The sequence below is a fragment of the Myotis yumanensis genome, unplaced genomic scaffold (genome assembly GCF_028538775.1).
Source record: "Myotis yumanensis isolate MYYU_CA2020_CCGP unplaced genomic scaffold, mMyoYum1.0.hap1 SCAF_5, whole genome shotgun sequence".
In the NCBI taxonomy this organism is placed as follows: domain Eukaryota; kingdom Metazoa; phylum Chordata; class Mammalia; order Chiroptera; family Vespertilionidae; genus Myotis; species Myotis yumanensis.
In genome coordinates, this window is record NW_027223756.1 from 48182682 (window position 1) to 48201680 (window position 18999).

The 18999-nt window shown below is 47.7% G+C and overlaps 1 protein-coding gene across 1 annotated transcript in view; it reads right to left on the reverse strand.

Annotated features, from left to right (window-relative positions):
- SETD7 (SET domain containing 7, histone lysine methyltransferase) overlaps positions 1-11317 on the reverse strand; it is a 46061-nt gene extending 34744 nt beyond the window's left edge. Inside the window, exons 1-2 of the mRNA XM_070415201.1 lie at positions 10776-11317; positions 2199-2328 (exon numbers count right to left, since the gene is read on the reverse strand). Coding sequence (XP_070271302.1) covers positions 2199-2328; positions 10776-10815 — 170 coding nt within the window. The 5' untranslated portion in view covers positions 10816-11317. The remainder of the gene's footprint in view (positions 1-2198; positions 2329-10775) is intronic.
- Between the last annotated feature and the right edge of the window lie 7682 nt (positions 11318-18999).

Genomic DNA, 18999 nt, shown 5'->3' on the forward strand with positions numbered 1-18999 from the left:
TCAATTACTGCATTTGTGTGACACCTGGGGTGACTGGGTGAAGCTGCTTAGAGCTGGAAGTGATTAGCACGTCAAAGGAAGGGAGGTGCTCGGGAGTCTCAGGCCCCACTCAGGGCCCCAGGGCGGAGGGACTAGTACTTTGGAACTAACTAACATGCAGCTCATACTGGGCACACTGGTTTGGAAGCTCAGTCTAGTCCATCAATACTCTGTGCATCAGGTCTGTGAAACAATCCAGTAACCAACCCTAAATTCCAACCAAACTAACTCTAACAACCAACCAAACCTGATGGACTGTTTTCCTAGAGTCAATCAACTCTGCTTATCAAACTACCAGATTTAAAGCACGAGTGAGTGTGTGAGTGTGAGTGTCTGCGTGTGTATGTGTTCTGGGTGACTTCTACTTTCATTCAGCTCCCACGCTCATTCAGCAAGAATTTTTTTAAGGATTAAATTAAGAGAAAGTGCTCTGAAGCCCAGAAGAGGAAACAGACATGATTCTGCCCTTAAGGAAACTGCTGTCCTGTGTGGGAAACAAGACATTTCTATAAATTACATTTGCTAAATGGATCAAACAATAATTGCAGCACGAGGTAAAGAGGACATTTTCCAGAGGAGAGCAGTGAGTACACTGCTATGGAAATAGGAAAAGGAGGAACAGGAAATGTGTTCCTCTGGCAGGGGAAGGGGTCCTGGGAGAAGAAAGCACTGATACCAAATCTTAAAAGAGTCCTCCATGGGACTCAGGTAGCCACCAGGTACTCAAAGCAGAGCAAAAGCAAGCAAGCAAACTATCCAACCATTCAAAATGGCACAGTGTGTAAGCAAAGCTCTGCTAAAAAAAAAAAAAAAAAAAAAAAAAAAAAGATGTGGCGTATGGGGTCTGGGGTAATGGGAAAGAGAAGGTTGGAATGACTAATTAAGATAACATGTTACAAGAGCGCTAAGATGGGTTTTTATTGCTTTTCTCACCCCTCCTTAATTCAGATAATTGACAGCCCGAGGAACTGTTCATATCTTCAAAAGCCACCTACTCCATCTACAGAAAAGGGATTCTGGGTCACATGCCAGTCCCTGTGCTCACCCGTCAATGGTCAGCTTGGACATTTCCCTTCCCAGAGTAACTGCAAGGGTGAGGAGCTTCAGGTTGTCAGCAGTGCCAGGAGCTGAGGGAGTGGGGCCACGTCCTGTGGAACCCCAGGACTGCGTAGGCTAAACCCATTTCTGCAGTTCCCATCCCTTCTGTGCCTCTCGTTCCTCTGAATGCTTGGGAAAGCCACGTGGCCACTCTTTGTTTCTAAAGCTGACATGGTTTAAAAGTCATCGCTGGAAAGCTGAGCCCCAGCAACCCCATCTCCACTTGAAAGAGGAAAGCCCTACAGTCACTGCAGCCCTCACCAGAGGGTGAGCAGCTCCTGTCCCACAGGGTCCTCATGCAGGAGGTGAGAGCACAGTGAAAAGATCACTGCTGTCAAGACGCTTTAACTAGAGGAGAACAGAGAAAATACGGGTGCTGACATCAGCATCCAGGCATTTCACATAAAGACCAGCTATCCCAAGACAAGCTTTTACAGCACCGTGAGGCCAGAGCTGTACACCTCCTATGCCTTCCTGTCCATTTTCCTGAGCGATCCCAGGAGGAGTGGGAACATGCTGAGAAATGGGTGCAGCTGCAGAACCAACGAGGTGGCTGAATCTTCCTTCAGGATAGCAAGAAACCGGACCCTGAGGCCTGAGAGAGCGGATTAAAGCATGGAGTGTGCGGTACACTTGGAAAAAAGCGTGTCAGTCACTGCTGGAACTGCATCAACCTGCCCCCGACACAAACGAGCCCACTGTGTCACTTCCTTGAGACTCATTACCCGAATGAGCAGGTGAAATCTATCAGAGAAATGGGTGACCACCTAACCAACTTGTGCAAGATGGGGGCCCTCGAACCCGGCACTGCAGAGCATCCCTTGGACAAGCACCCTTAGGAGGCAGTGATAACAGCTAAGCCTTACGCTGGCTTCTCCATAACCACGGGGTGACCTCCCTGGTCCCCAAAGCAGTGCATGCATGCGTGTTGGGCTCACTTTTATCTGGTCTCTAGGTTGTTACCCAAACATCCACTTAAGTTCTTTCATTTGTATCACTCTTTCAAAGAAAGTAATTTAGGACCCTCCCCAAGCGAAATAAAACAAAACCGTGAGTGCTACCTGCCGTCAAAGAAGAAGAATTTCCCGCGTCCATTCTTTTCTCCGTGAACGAAGTTCCCCTCAAATCTGTCTGTGGAGGAGTAGGTGACTGTGCAGAACCCGTGCGGCAATCCATCGTCATCCAGGTGCCCTGGAGGAAGGGAATCACAAGGCCAACCTTACCATCTGCACGTGCCCCCACCGATGCATCGGAGCACAGAAGCGACCAGCAAGTCCCCAGAGCAGCCCAAGGGTCCCTTCCCTGCTCCAGGGGAGAGAGTGAAAAGGCTCCTCACCTCGCCTGCACCAGCAGTATCAACCTGACTGTTCTTTACACTTAATGAACGGCGGGTCTACAATGGAGGGACTTGGACACATTCAGATGTGAACCGAAAATAAGCCTGTCTTTTAGCGGGGACTGAGAGTTCTTATCAGTCATAGCATCTGCAGTGCCTGTTCCATTTGCCAAGTACTTCCCCACCTGGTACTTCTCAAATTAGGAATTAAGGCCCCCAAACTGATGCTTAACCAAAATGCAGTTGAGATAACACCATTTTATAGTCTATTGCCAGGTACATTGTCCTTGCAATGAGTCTTCTAATTCTAGAACTAGTATGCAATATGGTTTTATATGTTTACTAGAGGCCTGGTGCATGAATTTGTGCACAGGTGGAGTCCAGCCAGCCCAGGCCGAGGGGCCTGGCTGGCAGAGGGGAGGGGCCGTGGGCAGTTGGCCAGCCGACCCCACCCCTGGTCAAACTCTAGGTTGAACTCCTAGTCAAACTCCTAGTCTAGAGGACAATTTGCATATTAGCCTTTTATTATATAGGATAGTATGAAGTGGAGGGCTGCTAGCCAGGGGACTTCTGAAAACCCACTGTGGTTCATTACATTCAAACAAGGGACATGGCTATGCCTCTAAAACTGCCCAGATATTTATATACCTCACTGTGCTAACATGGGAACTGAGTCCTTCTAAGCTTGAACTTAAGCTTAACTTTGAATTTACTGCTTCATTTTACAAAATCTTCCAGCTTTGAATGTTTAGTAATGACCTTGTCATATCTCCTCTATAACTGTGTTCAGAGGGCTTATGTTTAAACGCAGTTAGAAGCAGCCACATGACCATTTAAGCAGTGATTTTGAACATCCCCAGCAGTTCTGATACTGTGATCTTTAAAATGCTGGTTCTGCCTGGGTCACAGACTGGCATATTCTAACATTTATGTTTGTAGTCAATGTTTAGGATTTTATGATTATTTACATATTTCACAGCCCCTCACTTGTGTCTCCCCAATCATTCTGGTGAGCTAATTTTGCAGAGGTGAGTGAAAACGAAGGCAGTAGTTAACCTAATGGCTTTTTTGTGAGTGAATGACCTGGGTCATGGATGAAGAGATACAAAAGCATTCAAAACTGTGGGCAGTGCATGGACATTAAACACTCAAATGTGGCTTCCAGATGGCTTACAGACATAAAAGAAAGCACAAACCATATCACCACAAGGAACACTTTAGTCTCCTAAAATGATTTCTTCTAAAGCGATAAAAGAACATCATCCCTTGGAAGAGATGGTAAGTAAACACTCTTATAAAAAACAAAAAGCTCTTTATTTTTATTGTAATCTTATGTAAGCATAAAGTAACAACGGACAAATATACTATCTTATTTCTACATCTGACTCTGTATAGAATGAGCTACTGAAAATATATTGCAATAAAGTGTGGCTACTTAAATAAATCACAATTGATGTAGTTCCTTTCTACTCAACACAGGTTTGTTTTTTTTTCCTACCAAGGGCCAGGAAATTAATGGTCAGGAGGGAAATAAGCCATAATTGCTTTCTTCTTGTTCAAAACCCAACTGTATGTGACATAATTCAATGACATCTGAGCCATGTAAAACAATTTGGAAAATTATCTTCTAAATATCTACTGATGACATTTCTCTCATCAAAATAAATTAAATCTACTTTAAAATTTTTCATTAAAAAACAGTGTACAGCTGAACACTTTCTTTTATGAAATAATGTTGGGATCAAATTCAATTTAGCTATTCACATTCCTATGAATTCAGCAGTTTATTTTTGATGTAGGTATGAATATCAGAACACTCATTTTAGCCTTGTATTGAAGTATTTACTAATTTGTTAGAATGCTTTCCCCATAGACACAGTCCACATATTTCAGACTTTCAAAAGTTAATCTTTGATAACATTTGTTATTCTACTTTAGATCAAGAGAAATATTATAACCATGAACACTGAGGGGAAAAAAACCCCCAATGAAAATTCATTTCCACCTTCCCTCAGTCACAATAGTCCTGTCCTATTTCTGAATAAAACACTGCAGATGCACCGTCAGCAGTGGAATGTAGATAGCAGAGAAAATGGAAAGTGTCATGTAACACGCTAAAAGCACTTGAGGGTCTGTACTGATCCCAATGGGGATGAAAGCAAAAAGATGAGCCTCGCTCCACGAGGGCTACTTGTTTCAATGCCTCTTTCGACAGGTCGGTGAAGAGGGGTCCCGTCACCTTCCTAGTCTCTAGGGAGAGAGGAGCTGCTGAATGATGGCCGTTTCTCCGGTGACATCATTAGGAGGTGCTTGGACACCTGACACTTCCCTACCATTCTAAAGGGTTAGGTTGCTTGTTGTGATCAAGTCCTGCAACTCCCTCTGTCAGTCCATCGCAGGACCCCTTGTTGGCCTGCTTGCTGTTTTCTTGCAAAAGGAGGAGATGTGATCAATGAACGGGATCAATGAACAGGAGCTAGATATTAAGGGTTGTCAACATTCAAGACTTCCTCCCTAGATGTTTAATAGCCAGAAATTGTTGTCCTCGCTGTAGAACTTAATCTATAAAACAGCAATAGCAGCAAAGAAACTTTCCAAAAAAAGGAAGGGACTGGGTTGCTGCGCCTCGCCTCTTCTTTCAACGTCAGTGCTAGAGGAGCCTCTGGAAAGAGTCTTGTTGGGATGCCATCGGGACAATACAGCAGGTCATAGTTGTCTTGTTGGTGATAATCAGTTTAATGGAGAGAAAACTGATACACAAAGAAGGAAAAAGTTTGTTCCTTACTTTGCATTTGGCATGGGGTTATGTGCTTTCCTGTTACCTAAACTGAACCTCACGACAATTTCCCAAGTGCCCATTGTAGACGAGGAAGCCAGTGCTGTGTGGCTTGCCCAGAAGCACATTAACTGCTCTGAATGTGCTCCTGAATGCTGAGTGTCGCTCTCCCAAGTCTTCCCATCCCCTTTCTCTCTGGATAAGGGAAACTAGCAGAACCCCCCTGCTTCCCTGCAGATGGTGGAAGCAGGTACCTCTAAACAGGTAGGTATGCCCAGGGCCCAGGTCCCAGGTCCCAGGTCCAGCAGGGGAAGGGCGTTTGTAGTGAAGATAGTCCTTGTAGAGCCATCAGGACTTGCAACAGCATATCCCGGTGGCAAATTCCTACCCCTCCCAAGTGTTACCTCACTCAAAGAGAAACACTAGTCCTCCTTGCTCTGAGTGAGGCCAATTTCTGAAACGCACCAAGTCAACCAACAGCCTTCCAGGCCGGTTCCCACTAACCGGAGGCCGAAGAGCAGGCCAGACAACAAGGGAGAGTCACTGGGATGACTGCTCCGTGTTGATAATGCTGTCCCAGCGCCTGTGCGGCCTGTCGTCCGCAGCGCAATTTAAAATATTTGTAGAAGTTACAGAAAGGGGGGAAATGAGAACAATCTCACAGTCTACTTTTTTTAGTTTGTTCTAGTGATCACTCTCTACTGAATGGATAGAAAGTGAGATTTTTCCCCCCCTGTGAGTTATCTCTGAGCTTTCTCCTTATCCTGATGAGAGCCAGGCCTGTCTGTGTTCTGTGCAGTGATGGTACATCATCTGGGCCAGGCACACTCCCTCCACATCAGACACTGGGCTGCTTCCCGCCTCAGGCTCACTCACAAATCTGAGAGTGGTGTGTGTGTGTGTGTGTGTGTGTGTCCCTAAGAACAAAAGACTCTTCCATGCATTGTTGGTTTTGTAGACTAGAACTGTTGACACACAAAAATAATAATAAAAGGCAAGCTTATTCTATTCAGTGCAAAGAACATTGCCCTCATGATGATGCATTTACCCTGGTTGTTGAAACATAATTTGATTTTTTGAGAGTAATTCTTTACCAGAGCTCAATTGTCAGTCGTGAGGGTCATAATATTAAAGCATGGCCACAGGGAGAGGGGACTGGTACATGGAGCCCACATTTTTCCTAAGCCTAGAGCATGAGCATGAGAGACAGGCATGAGATGTTAGGGGGACAGTTAACATATTCTTGATGTTTTGAGGGGCTTAAGGCAGTGCAACACTGAGATGCTTGTTTTCCTTCTGGCTCCTTAGTTCTGGGGATTCTGTTTTTCCCCTTTTTGACTTCTATGTGTTTCCAGGCCTTTCCATTCTTTCCTGCCCTCAGAAGTGCACATCGGGACTACTGCAAAGAGCCCTGTAGATGATGGTCCGCCTGTCACCAGTGCCTTCTCATCTTCTCAGAGCACAGCTCTGGGCCTGGCATTCCCAGCTCCAAAGAGCCCCCACGGCTTCCCATGGCTTCCAGCTCAGTCCACGCCCGTGGCCTGTGACACAGCCGCCTTTCCTGTCTTACGCTCTGCTTTTGGCCTGGACCCTCTGTTACAGCAGAACCAACTGATTTGTCTCTGGAGGTGCCTGCATAATCCCACCCCTCTATGTCTTTACTCACAAAGTCCCTGCTCAACTGGACTCAACCACACAACCACCTCTCTGGGAGCTCTTTCCCCTCCATCTCCTTCCTGGAGCCGGAAGTAATATTTACTTCCTCTCAACCACCGTAATTCATCTGTTTAGATATATTTATTTGAGATTATATCAGGAACCACATTGTATTCATCTTTTTTCTGTGGGTAGACAAAGACATACATATAATAATAAATATATCTGTTTCCAAAGTTCAACCTCACTTCTCACTGAACCAGTGAGTCTTAATGAGTTTTTACAAATCCACAGCAGGAGCTCAGGGGGAGGTCTCTGGCCTCTGAGGCCCAGGGCTGCTGCCTTCCCAGAGGAGCACAGCAGGGCAGGTATACAGACCCACAGAGATACTCCACCACCCAGTTCCCCTCGGGAATTCACCCCCTGGGAGCTCAGAACTTCAGAGCCACGGTTCATGACAGAGAACCAAAATGTATATGATGTGACAAAAGACATTTCAAGTCCTGAACAGACCAATTTGTTCCCCAGAATAAATTTCTTCGGAGGAAGAAAAAGGATGTCTGTTGCAGAGTTAAGTTAAATTCTCCTTCCCCAAATACTTCTTTTCCCCTGAGTGTCACTAAACCCCATCAGAAGCAGCCTAAAGAGTTACCACTGACAGAGTGATACTGACATAATATTTAACTGTTGCTTCCAGGCTCAGTTCCCAAGTATTTCGTACATTTGATGACTCATTAAAAGTAAAAAATACGAAAAATGTAGCAAGATAGTCGGGTACAGTGAAGAGGGGTTCTGCAGGTCCAAGCCTGTCTTGACCACCCCCCCCCCGTCCCCCCGGGTGGCTTGGACTAATTCTTAACTTCTCTATGCCTCAGTTTCCTCTTCTGTAAAATTCAGATAATATTAGTACCCACCTCGTAAGACTGAATGTGTGTGTGTGTGAAACATTCAGCACAGAACCTGCACAGAATAAGAACTAAACAATTATAGCAATAATAATGATAATAATGATAGCTAAGACAATGAAACTACTGAGAACAGAGGCTTTGTTTATGGAGGGGCAGGTTAGTTGGTACTTGAATACTAAGATATTCAGACTAGCTTTATACTAGTCCTTCCTGCAGGTGCTAGACCAGGGGTCCTCAAACTTTTTAAACAGGGGGCCAGTTCACTGTCCCTCAGACCGTTGGAGGGCCGGACTAAAGTTTTAAAAAAAAACTATGAACAAATTCCTACGCACACTGCACATATCTTATTTTGAAGTAAAAAAACAAAACGGGAACAAATACAATATTTGTATTTGCGTGTGGCCCGTGGCCGTAGTTTGAGGACCCCTGTGCTAGACGTTAAGTAAAGACTATACCAGATGCCACTAATAAGGCCAAGCATGGCTGGAGAGAAGCCCACTGGTGCAATGTCCTGTGTGTACACCCGTGTACGCTGTGTGAGTTTGAGCCTTAGATGCCTCTAAGGACTTTTAAAGATTCTGTGTTACTCTGTTTAGTGTTAGGCACAACTGAGTGATCATGTGCCCTGGATTGCCCCAAATGTTCACGTGGTCCCAGCCTAAGTATATACATATAAAAGTTTCTGGGATAAATATTATCATTCCTCTGTATTCACTACAAAGTGATCACCCCCCCAAAGCCTCATTACTATCTATCACCATACCATTGACCCTCCCCCCGGACCCTGTGCACACACACACACTTTCTCACCCTCCAGTAACAACTGATCTGTTCTCTGTAGCTGTGAGTTTGTTTTTATTTTACCAGCATAAGTATTAAACTCCTCTCATTCTCAAGCATTTCTTGATTTTGGAGAATAATGTGTATGGTCACCCTATTAAACAGAACCTTCCTCGTTTAGATAAAGAACATTCTCTGTTTCTATGAATTGCACTGGCTCAAAAACAACATTGGTATATTTCTGAAGTTGCTTGTTCACAAGGAGCCTGGGGACCACGAACTTAGATTTCTAGACAGCTTCAAAGGAAAAAGTTGTTTAAGCGCTGCCCATGATCAAGGGTTTGCATTAAAAATTTACAAGCACAAGTAAAAGTAAACTTTGAAGAATGAGAGTAAGCCCTGACAATAAGAGAAGAGCATTTTTTTTCGTTTATCCTTCATAACAGGAAGGCACAAGAAATCAATAACTTAAGTTGTAAGAAGGCTTCCAATGGATGGACTCAATGTCTTTGGGCCCCACTGAGGCCCAACACAGGCCTTGCTTATCAGAGAGATAAAGAGATAAAGTTCACAATATTGTGAAATTAAAACAATAAACACCCTTTGAAGCTGGTAAAGAAATATGTCTTAAAAAAAAGAAATATGTCTTAATAGTTACATTACAATGGATACCTTTTAGAGATTCAAGAAATATTATTCTAATCTCATCCCAAGACCTCTGGAGCACTGCAAAAGGAGTCAATTATGTTTTATGAAAACAAAAAGAATGGAGTTCTCCCAATCTATAATAATAAAAGCATAATATGCTAATTAGACCGACATCCTTCTGGGCTGATGCTGGGGCTGCCAGGGCCAAGCCCCTTGCACGATTTCGTGCATCGGGCCTCTGGTGCAGCAATAACTATGTATCTTTTTGCATTTGTATGGTATTGCCACTTTGTTTTTCTTTTCCATTTATGAGAATTTGTTTAAGCAAATGAGATAGAAACCCCATTCAACCAAAAACTAAAAATTATGTACTTAGATGCTTAGTTTAAAATATTCTGGGTTCTAAAGTTTTACAAATAAGTATACTGCATATGTATGAATGAAAAATATTTTTAAAATAAAAAACATATCCTGGAATTATACCACACAGCATTACAAAACATCAGGACGTACTGGCGGGGTAGAATCAAATAAATAAATACGCCAAAGAGTATCTTCTAGTATTCACTGTTACAAAATCCTGACATCTCATGATACAAACAACGAGATTGTATAACGTCCCCACCTCGCTTTTTAGACCTAGCAAAAGAAAAAAAAAAAAAGAGGTGGAGAAACTCAGCAAAACAAAGTGGCGAGCAAAGTCGGGGAGGGGCGCTAGCAGAGAAGGGGCGGAGAAATTCGACACCGAGGCGGTGATATCACCCACAGCCAACTGCACGGAATTCAGAAAGTTAAGTGTCACCCAGCAATTTGGGTCCGGGCTCGCGGCGCGCCCGCACAGCGTGGCGGCGGCGGCCCCGCTCGGAAGCAGGAAGGGGGAGGGGGCGGTGTGACTGAGTTCGCTCGGGGACAGCGAGGGGAGGGCCACCGCCTCCCGGTCGGCGCGCGTTCCAGCCCCGGGTCGGGAGCGTCGTCCCTCGCCTGGCAATGATTTCATCTTTTCAGAACAGCCGCCCGGGCCGCGGCTGCCACGTGCCTGGGTCGGCCCAGTGCGCTGCGCCCGCCGACCCACCCCGACGCGGTCGCGGTCGCGGTCCCCGCGGCGAGCAGAAGGAGAGGGCTGGCGGCTGGAGAGGGGCTCGGGGTCGCCACACCGAGCCGGGGCATGGCTCCGCGGAGACCGCGGGTCTCAGGGGGCTGTCGCCTTGCGCACCCCCACCTTCCATCCCCGGGAGGGCTAAGGCCAGAGTGCGGGGCACCGCTCGCAACTCTTAGGATGGGCTGCGGGCTGTGGGCTGCGGGCTGGAGCAGCCGTGCTCTCCCGGAGCCCGGCCCGGCCGCGCGGGTTCCCGGCCTGCGCCCCGCCGCGCAGTGCGCGCTCCCGGCGGCGTGGCGGTGGCTGTCCGCCCCTGCCGGAGCCGTGCCGCCGGCCACCCGCGTAGGGGACAGCGGCGGTCACGCGGGTCACCCGCCACTTCTTCCGCGTTCGGAGCCCTCGGCGCCTCCTCCCCCGACCCCAGAGAAATGCTGGTACCTTCCACCGCCTCCTCCACCATCTCGTCGTCGCTATCCATGGCGGCTGGGGACTCTGCCCAGCTCGGGGCCGCGCGGCTGCCTCCCGTCCCTCCGGGTGCTCGGGCGGCTGGGCGAGCGCTGGGGCTGAACCCTGCGAGTTTGGAGGAGGAGGAGGAGGAGGAGGAGGAAGAGGAGGAGCAGTCGGGGCCGGCTCGCACTGCCTCCCCCTACAGCCCTTTCGATTCCTTGGCCTTCAGCTGCCGCTGCCGCAGCCGTCCCTCCTCCCTTCGCCCACTTGCCCCTCGCCTCCGAGGCTCCGGGGTGCCGCCGTGGCCTTCGCCGCCGCAACTTTCTCCAGCAATAACCCGTCTTTGTTAGCGAGCAGCTGATCCGCTGACATCACCCGGCGCCGGTGCGCTCCCTCCCGCGCTGATTGACAGTTCCCTGTCCCTTCCCAGAAGTAAGGCTCCTCCGACCGAAAGGCGCTCCGGGTCCGCGCGGTCTCTGCGCCCCAGCCCAGCAGCCCCCCGGCCCAGCAGGGTTTCTCCTGGCGTCTCCGCGTCCCCGTGCGCTCCGGGCGCGCCACGCGGTCCCGGGCGTCGAGGGGGGCTCGCGGGCACTCGGCTCCGCACTCGCGGCCTCCAGCTGTGCGGGGACCCTGGGAAGTTCGCCGTGCGGGTGCCTGCCAGCCACCCCCACCCCCGACAGACTCCAAAGAGCGAGGGACGCTCAGGCAGCGTTTCCGACGCTCCGGCGCCTCGACTTCCTCTCGCCCACGTCCCCACTTCACCCCGTTTGCCACTCGGAGCGGCACGAGTGCAGCACGCACGGGAGCGCAGGTGCTCGCGTGTGGCCGCATCGCACCAGAGCGCCGGCTTCCCAGATCCAGGGGGTGCGGTCCAGCCCCATTCCTCCTTCCTGCGGACTGCAGCTCCCACCCCGGCGCGCCCAGTCCCCACCCTCCTCGGGACCGCCGGGCGTCTCCGCGATTCGGAAATCCAGCGAGTGCGCACGGCTCTGCATCAGGCAGGAAACCGGCCGCATGGAGGGTCCGCTGTGTCCTCCTCGCGGTGCGGTCGTGGAAAGGGACCTGAGGAGGAAGGACCCCCGCCCGGCGCGCCTCCTTCTTGCGCCTCCCGCCCTGGGTGGGGGATGTCTCCAGCTGTCATCCTGTTCTCCAAGGGGCAACCATTTCGGGCTCTTCAAGTGCAGAAAACCACGGGGCACCCGGCTCCCGGCCCAGACATTGGCCGTGGCGTTGTCTCTTACAGGTGGCAGAGAGGGCGACTGTAGATAGCTGGTTAAGTGGATGCGAATGTACACAGTGTGCCGTGGAAGGACCGGGTGCTGCCCTGGGCATCTGCCAAGAACAGCTCCTGCACAGCGGAGGGGCGCGAGAGCGCAGGGACAGTTGTTCCATTTTGTTTTCTGAACAGGAGACTTCAAAGTCCTCCCAGCACGCGGGAGGCCGCGCCTGGCTTTTGCGCTCTGTGCTTAAATGCCAGGTATTTTTTTATCGAGTACTGTGGGTTTCTCCTTAAATTCAGTTTTCCTCTGTGAAAAAGAGAACAAATGTTCGGGACATTTGTCCCATATACTGCCAGGAATTCCAGCCCCTTCTGACCGTTTTAGAAAGACAGGGAGTTAGACGGTTCTGGTGCCAGCCGGAATTCCTCCCCCAGGAAAAGAGGCTCGGGCTACAGTACTGGGATAAGGTCCCCTCTGGCTTGAGCTAGACCACTTGGAGGTCCCCAAGCTTAGGCTAGACCCCACCCCCACCCCAGGGCCTCTAAGTTAGTCTACACCTCTCTGAACTCTTGTGGCTTAAGTTGCACCTCCTTAAAGTCCTCCAGAGCAGATACCTGGGCACCGAAGCTACACAGAGAAGGTGCTGCTGAGGTGAGAGAAGAAAGAGCCACTCAGGTTACATCGTTTTCAAATAGGAACCACAGAAAGAGGGCTTTAGTTCAGATTTTTAAAAGGAGCCAGCATGTATTGAGCTTGGTTCCTCACTGGTTTTGAGTTATATTTTTTCTTATTTCCCCTTTTAAATATGCCATCTCCTACCTTATATATTACACTGATATACAAACACACACCAGATATGCATCTTCTTTCCCTGTTTCCAGTTTATTTTCTGGGGAAAAAAAAGAAATTATTTGAAAGCTAAAAGGAAGCAAAAATAATGTATTCTTTTACTAAAAGGGGGCTGAGACAGGGGCAATGTAGGTTGGAAGAAATCTCCCCTCAAAACACACAGGTGAACCACAGAGACGCAAGTTCATGGGGGGTGGGTGTGTGGGCTGGGGGCAGGAATCATGTCACAGTGTCCTGCTCCTATCTGTGGGTTCAGAGGAAGATGCCCAGCCGCGCCCTCGGTGCCATAGGATTTGCAGCCTGTACTGCACAGCCAGACTGCCAAGGGCTTCCTTGAGAACACAGAGAGCCCTGCACACAGCGGGCGTCACTGAAACAGGCCTCCTCTGGACCTGTCAGGGGTGGGTTCTTGCCAGGTTGGGCAGTGAGGGGACTGAAAGCTCCCTGAGAACCTTCGTCAGATTATGCCCACAAGGCAGGCAGCGGCCAGGACCCAAGCCTGCCTGCCTTCAGCCACCATTCATTCCTGCCGGCCGGCTCTGGGCCCCAAATGACTGTAAAACGTTTTTAGGACTCCCTGAAGATACATTTGCATTTTTGCAAATCATGTTGGGTATGTTTTCAATGCCTTTCTCTAGATGGGCTGATTCTTAGTTAAAGCCCCAGAACCCAACACAGTGCCTGGTGCAGAAGGAAGGTGAAGCGCTGCCGGTGGTGATGTTGCAGAGAGGAATATTGCTTCCTATCCACAGCGCCGAGTCCCGCTCACAGACGTGCTTTGTTTTAGCTCAAGTCGGAAGAGCGTTTTTTTGAGCTGTTCCACTTTCCCACATCGACTGCCCCCAAAGCGGCTTCCATCGCATTCTTTCCCACAGTTTTCTTCATTGAGAGCTCATTTTATAAGCCCTCTTCCCACTTGGCTTCCCGCCATTCTCCTCTGTCCACTCTGTCCCCACCAACGTGGCCATGGGCTAGAAAATCAATAAAGCTCTTAATCACAGGGGGTGGCTGCCGCTGCCGCAGGGCCAGGGCCGAGCTCCTCACTCAGCAGGTCAGTGCGCCAGCCAGCCTCCCTGGGAGGAGCAGCTGCACTGCCAGCAGGCCCCGGGGGTGGGGGTGGGGGGGGACTTGTTCCACATCACACTAAGCGGCAGTGGTTTGCTTCCCCTGCATCCCAGGATATATTTCTCTTAGGAACGTAAGTCCCTCTTCCACTGCAGCAAGCAGTCAAAATACTGAGTTTTTTCATTCATTTTTACCACCCATGTCATTCCCCAGGAGAAGGCTGGGGCTTACTTATAAGACTGATAAGAATGTTTTTGCAATAATTATTTTTATAGGCATCTTGGATTTTATACATCTTCCTACATTTAGGGGAAACAATTGGCAATTCACTACTATGTGTACTGGCAAATTAAGGGAGACCTCATGGATGTGGAACGTGTGTGGAATTCGCTAGTGCTGCTTGTCCTCGGACCCCTCATCCCAGCCAGCTGATAGGGGCCGGAGGGCCCAGGTGGTCTTCTGAGTCCCCAAGCCCCGGGAAGGCGTCCCATGGATCTATGGCTGAAGCCTCTGGCCTGCTTTGTTTGTTTACAATGATGGCAGAAGACAAGGACAGGATGAAGAAACTCTTAAATAATCATCAAAGCTCATTTGGGCACTGCTCATACCTCAACAAGATCTTTTCCCACCAAATTCACCAATTTGATTGTGTTTACATCCTGTTTGTTTTGGTTCCCCCAAGAATGAGCCATGCAACTGGCCAATGAAGCTCTCTGGACCTTAGTTTTCCCATCTGGAAGCGAGGAGGTTGGGCGACAAACATTCTAAGTGCACACCTCCTCTGTCCACCATCCCTGGGGAAAGGCTAAACAGAGCGTGGAGAGCCCCAGGGACAAGTCCCAGAGTCATCTCAACTTAGTGGCACTGAGATCTGGGCGCGAGGGAGGGACCTGTATCTTACTTAGAGGCATGGGCCTTTCAGAAGAACCAAGGTCCTTGGATTCTGAAGCACCGAGTCACAGATCAAGTGGCTAACTCTGTTGGTGACAACTGCAGAAGCTGGGGGGGGAGAGGAGAAGTGAAGAGCAGGCTGTGGGGAGATGTGGATGAAAGGAAAGCCTTTATAGCATACAGGGCACAGTGAAGAGCAACCTGGAACATCAAGGGCACCAAATAAAGGTCTGGGAGCAAAGGAAGAAATGGAGAAAATGCATTCTGCTGGAAATAGACATGCCTGCAGCGGTGACGAGGACTCAGGAATTCAGGGTGACCTGATTTGATTACAACAACAGACAGTGCAGGAGAGAAAGGGAAGAATAGCCTGACCGGAGGAAGTGAATGAAATAATAGAGAAGACATCATAGTTACCATGGCATTAAAACACCTCATGCCACATTAAGCTTCTTTTTCTCGATTCTTGTTCTTGCAACATGTTAATGTCATTGCAGTCTACCCAGTAAACTAAATTTAGCTCCTTTGGGGCATGGAGGGAAGGAAGACGCAGACCTCCCTGTCTGGGTCCACGCGGGCACTTATTCTTCCTCTGAAGTGTGTCTGGTTCTTTGGTCTTGGCATTATGAGATATAAAAACCTTTGCTAGGCTGGGGTCTGATGAAACTGCTGGGAGATGTAATTTGAAAAAATAAAAAAAGAACAATTGGAAATGATTTTTAAAGAGGCAACTGCTTTAGAAATTACTTCTGAAAAATCAATAGGATGCAGATATTTGAAAAAAACAATGACCATCAAAATAAAATGTGATTTTTAAGTATTCTTTAAAAAATTTTTTTTTTTGCTTTAAAAAAATATTTCACTGGGCTATAATTAAGATTACTGCAATTGGTCAAATGCAAATGCTAACATTGCAGAGGGTGGGTACACTGTATTCTTTTGATATTTCTATACAGAAAGTGATTTCTAGCTGATTTACCACAAATGTCACCACATTCATCAAGGCCTAGATCAGTGATGGCGAACCTATGACACTCACAGGTTCATTTTTTTGGTTGATTTTTCTTTGTTAAATGGCATTTAAATATATAAATAAATATAAAAAATATAAGTCTTTGTTTTACTATGGTTGCAAATATCAAAAAATTTCTATATGTGACACGGCACCAGAATTAAGTTAGGGTTTTTCAAAATGCTGACATGCCGAGCTCAAAAGGTTCGCCATCACTGGCCTAGATCTTGATCTTCTTCAAGTGTACTCACATTAACCAGGTCCCAGAGACTGATGAACATACCTGAATTATGACCAGCATACCAGAATACATGTTGTCATGGCAAGCACAGTCTCTCTTTGTAGTAAGTGTACTCAGGAGGACAGATTCCATCCAGATGTTTTCTTAGTTAGCTTGGAGTTAGAATAAATGAAATTAGTTGTGTGGGCCACAAGAGAAATACTCTTGATACAATGTCCTAAAAGAATAAGGCTGCCCACCCACCCCACCCAACCCTGCTTAGATGGCCCTGTCTGCTTCTGAGACTTTGGGCTTCTTTCTATTTTACATGTTCTAGTCTCTTCAAACTGGTTTCTACACATGGCATCCTATATAGCCAACCAGGCAGATTTACACTTTTCAAGTCATAATCACATTCTGTTTCTACCTTCCTGCTATGACAGTCAAGTCACTTTGATGAGAGTTTAGGGTAGCTCCACATTCTTCAGTCACTGTCTTGGTTTACTGCCACTGAATTCTAGTCAAATCCATTTTGCTAGTCTAAATTTCTGAGGGTGACCTGGTACCCAAGTTCTTGGGAAAACTGTAGGGTGCAGCTCTAGAGTTAAAGCCTCGGATTGATCTGTGGCAGAGCCACAAACAAGTCCCAGCTTAGAGGACAGAGCCCTCTTAGCATAATTAAGCTTGACCTTATGGCTACTCCCTAGATCCTTCCTAGGTAGCTAATGGGCTGTGGGAGGTGCAGCAAGTGCTGCCAAAACAAGTGAAACTCACAAGAACATTATAACTATGTTGACCACTACCTTATTTTTTCTGACTATAAAATAAAGCCTCAGCTTGCTGGCTGGATCCTTCTCTGTGGCCTCATCCAGGCACAGGAGATCCATCAAGCCCCAGCTATATTCTCTTTGTCTGTCTTTTCTTTAATCCTTTGCCGCTCCCCCTCAGGCTCACCAAACCCTTGGCTGTGCTGGCACTGCACAGAAAGCACCTCATTGTTGCTTCATGGGCCACCAGCAGTGGCCTAACCTTCCTCAGGCTCTCATGACCATTGGATGAAGGGATCAGGCCCATTAAGGCCCATATGTCCTGTGCTTATAGAATTGTTCCTCTTTTCCTGGGTACCCACCTCAAGGGTATTTGGCTTTATGCTATGATAACTTAGGCTGTGAAAGTTCACCTGGAGGGTATAGGTACCATCTACTGTAACATAGATGGAGAGCAAAGTATCCAAACAGGACTCTGACTTTTCACTCAATATCCAGGAATAAAAAAAAATCACATGACCCTGTTAACTCAAGTCACAAACAAAGACAGGTGGATGCAGTGTTTCTGGGACTCCTGGCATTGAAATTATACCTTTGTTCCATAGGCTGCCCACATCTGGAGGGACTTGATGTGAAGCCATCCCTTCCTGGGCTGTACTTTGCTCTGGACCTGCCTTGCAGTCTTTTTTTGAAGGTTGAGTGTCATTTCATCCAAATTGAAAGAGCCCAGTTCCAATGGTGGCAGGCCTTGCACTGTCTTTTTAGAGAGCAATGCTAGCTGAGCTGATGCTAGCTGGCTGAGGGCAGGTCTTCTGTAAACCCTAAGCATCTTTTCCCAACCTGGCATCTAGGCAATGCCTCAAGCTTGGGCTGACCTTGGGTGCCCATCAGAGGGGACAGCCTTGCTATTGATCAGCTAGGAAGGCAGAACACCTTCTCCACCACTGCCTGCACTCCCCTCTCTGGACTGGCCTCCCTGGCCATTCTCTATCCATTCAAGAGTGCCAAAAGGTTGTGACTTGAAGCAGGCATATCAGTTATATATGAGATAAGAGAGAGGGGCAAGTCAATTTTCTTTTCCCTCCCACCAACCTTGCATTAGATTTGGGTATTTTGCAATTAATTTTCCTATTTCAAGATAGTTCCTCTGAAAATGCTCATTGAATATTTTTGGGTTATACAGTGGATTTATCTTACTTATAGATTCATTTTCATCCAAGGGCTTATTCCTCTTGTTGCTATACTCTTCCAGTAATTGTCTCAGGTCACATAACTGGTAGTAGTGGGATTGAAGCCATAGCTGGTCCAAACCATGAGGGGCAAATGCAGAGGAAAGAGAAATAACAGGACTGTGATAGAGAAACAATTTAACAATTTTTTCCATACTGTCATCCAAGATGGATTTGTGGACAGTATTCTTAAAATTAATAATAAAAATGTAAAAAATGTATAATCTGGGAATTATGTTATCTATAGAAGTATGCAGTCATATGCTTTTGAAAACAGTAGATAATATATTTGCACTGGAAAAATATAAACAAAAATATTAACAGTATTAGTTATCTCAGAGTGATTTGATCTCAAGTGATTTAATTTTTGTTGTTGTTCATTTAAAAAAGTTTTTTATAATGACTATTTTTAACTTAAATAATTATAAAAATACTAGAGGCCCGGTGCATGAAAATTTGTGCACTTGAGCGGGGGGGGGGGGGGGGGGGGGGGGCCTTTCTCTCAGCCAGGCCTGCTCCCTCTCATAGTCTGGGACCCCTTAGGGGATGCCCACTTGCCAGCCTAAGCTACAGTTGGACATCCTCAGCACTGCCTTAGCGCTGCCTGAGGAGGTGGGAGAGGCTCCTGTCACTGCTGCTGCACTCGCAGCCATCAGCCTGGCCTGTGGCTGAGCGGAGCTCCCCTTGTGGGAGTGCACTGACCACCAGGGGGCAGTTCCTGTGTTGAGCGTTTGCCCCCTGGTGGTCAGTGTGTGTCATGGTGACCTGTCGTTCAGGTCGTTCTACTTTAGGGCAATTTGCATATTACCCTTTTATTATATAGGATTTTATTTTTTTAAAAACTACTGTCCGGTCGGAATGGCTCAGTTGGTTGAGTGCAGTCCTGTGCACCAAAAGGTTGTTGGTTCAATTCCCGCTCAGGGTACATACCTGGTGTGAGGGTTTGATCCCCAGTTGGGGTT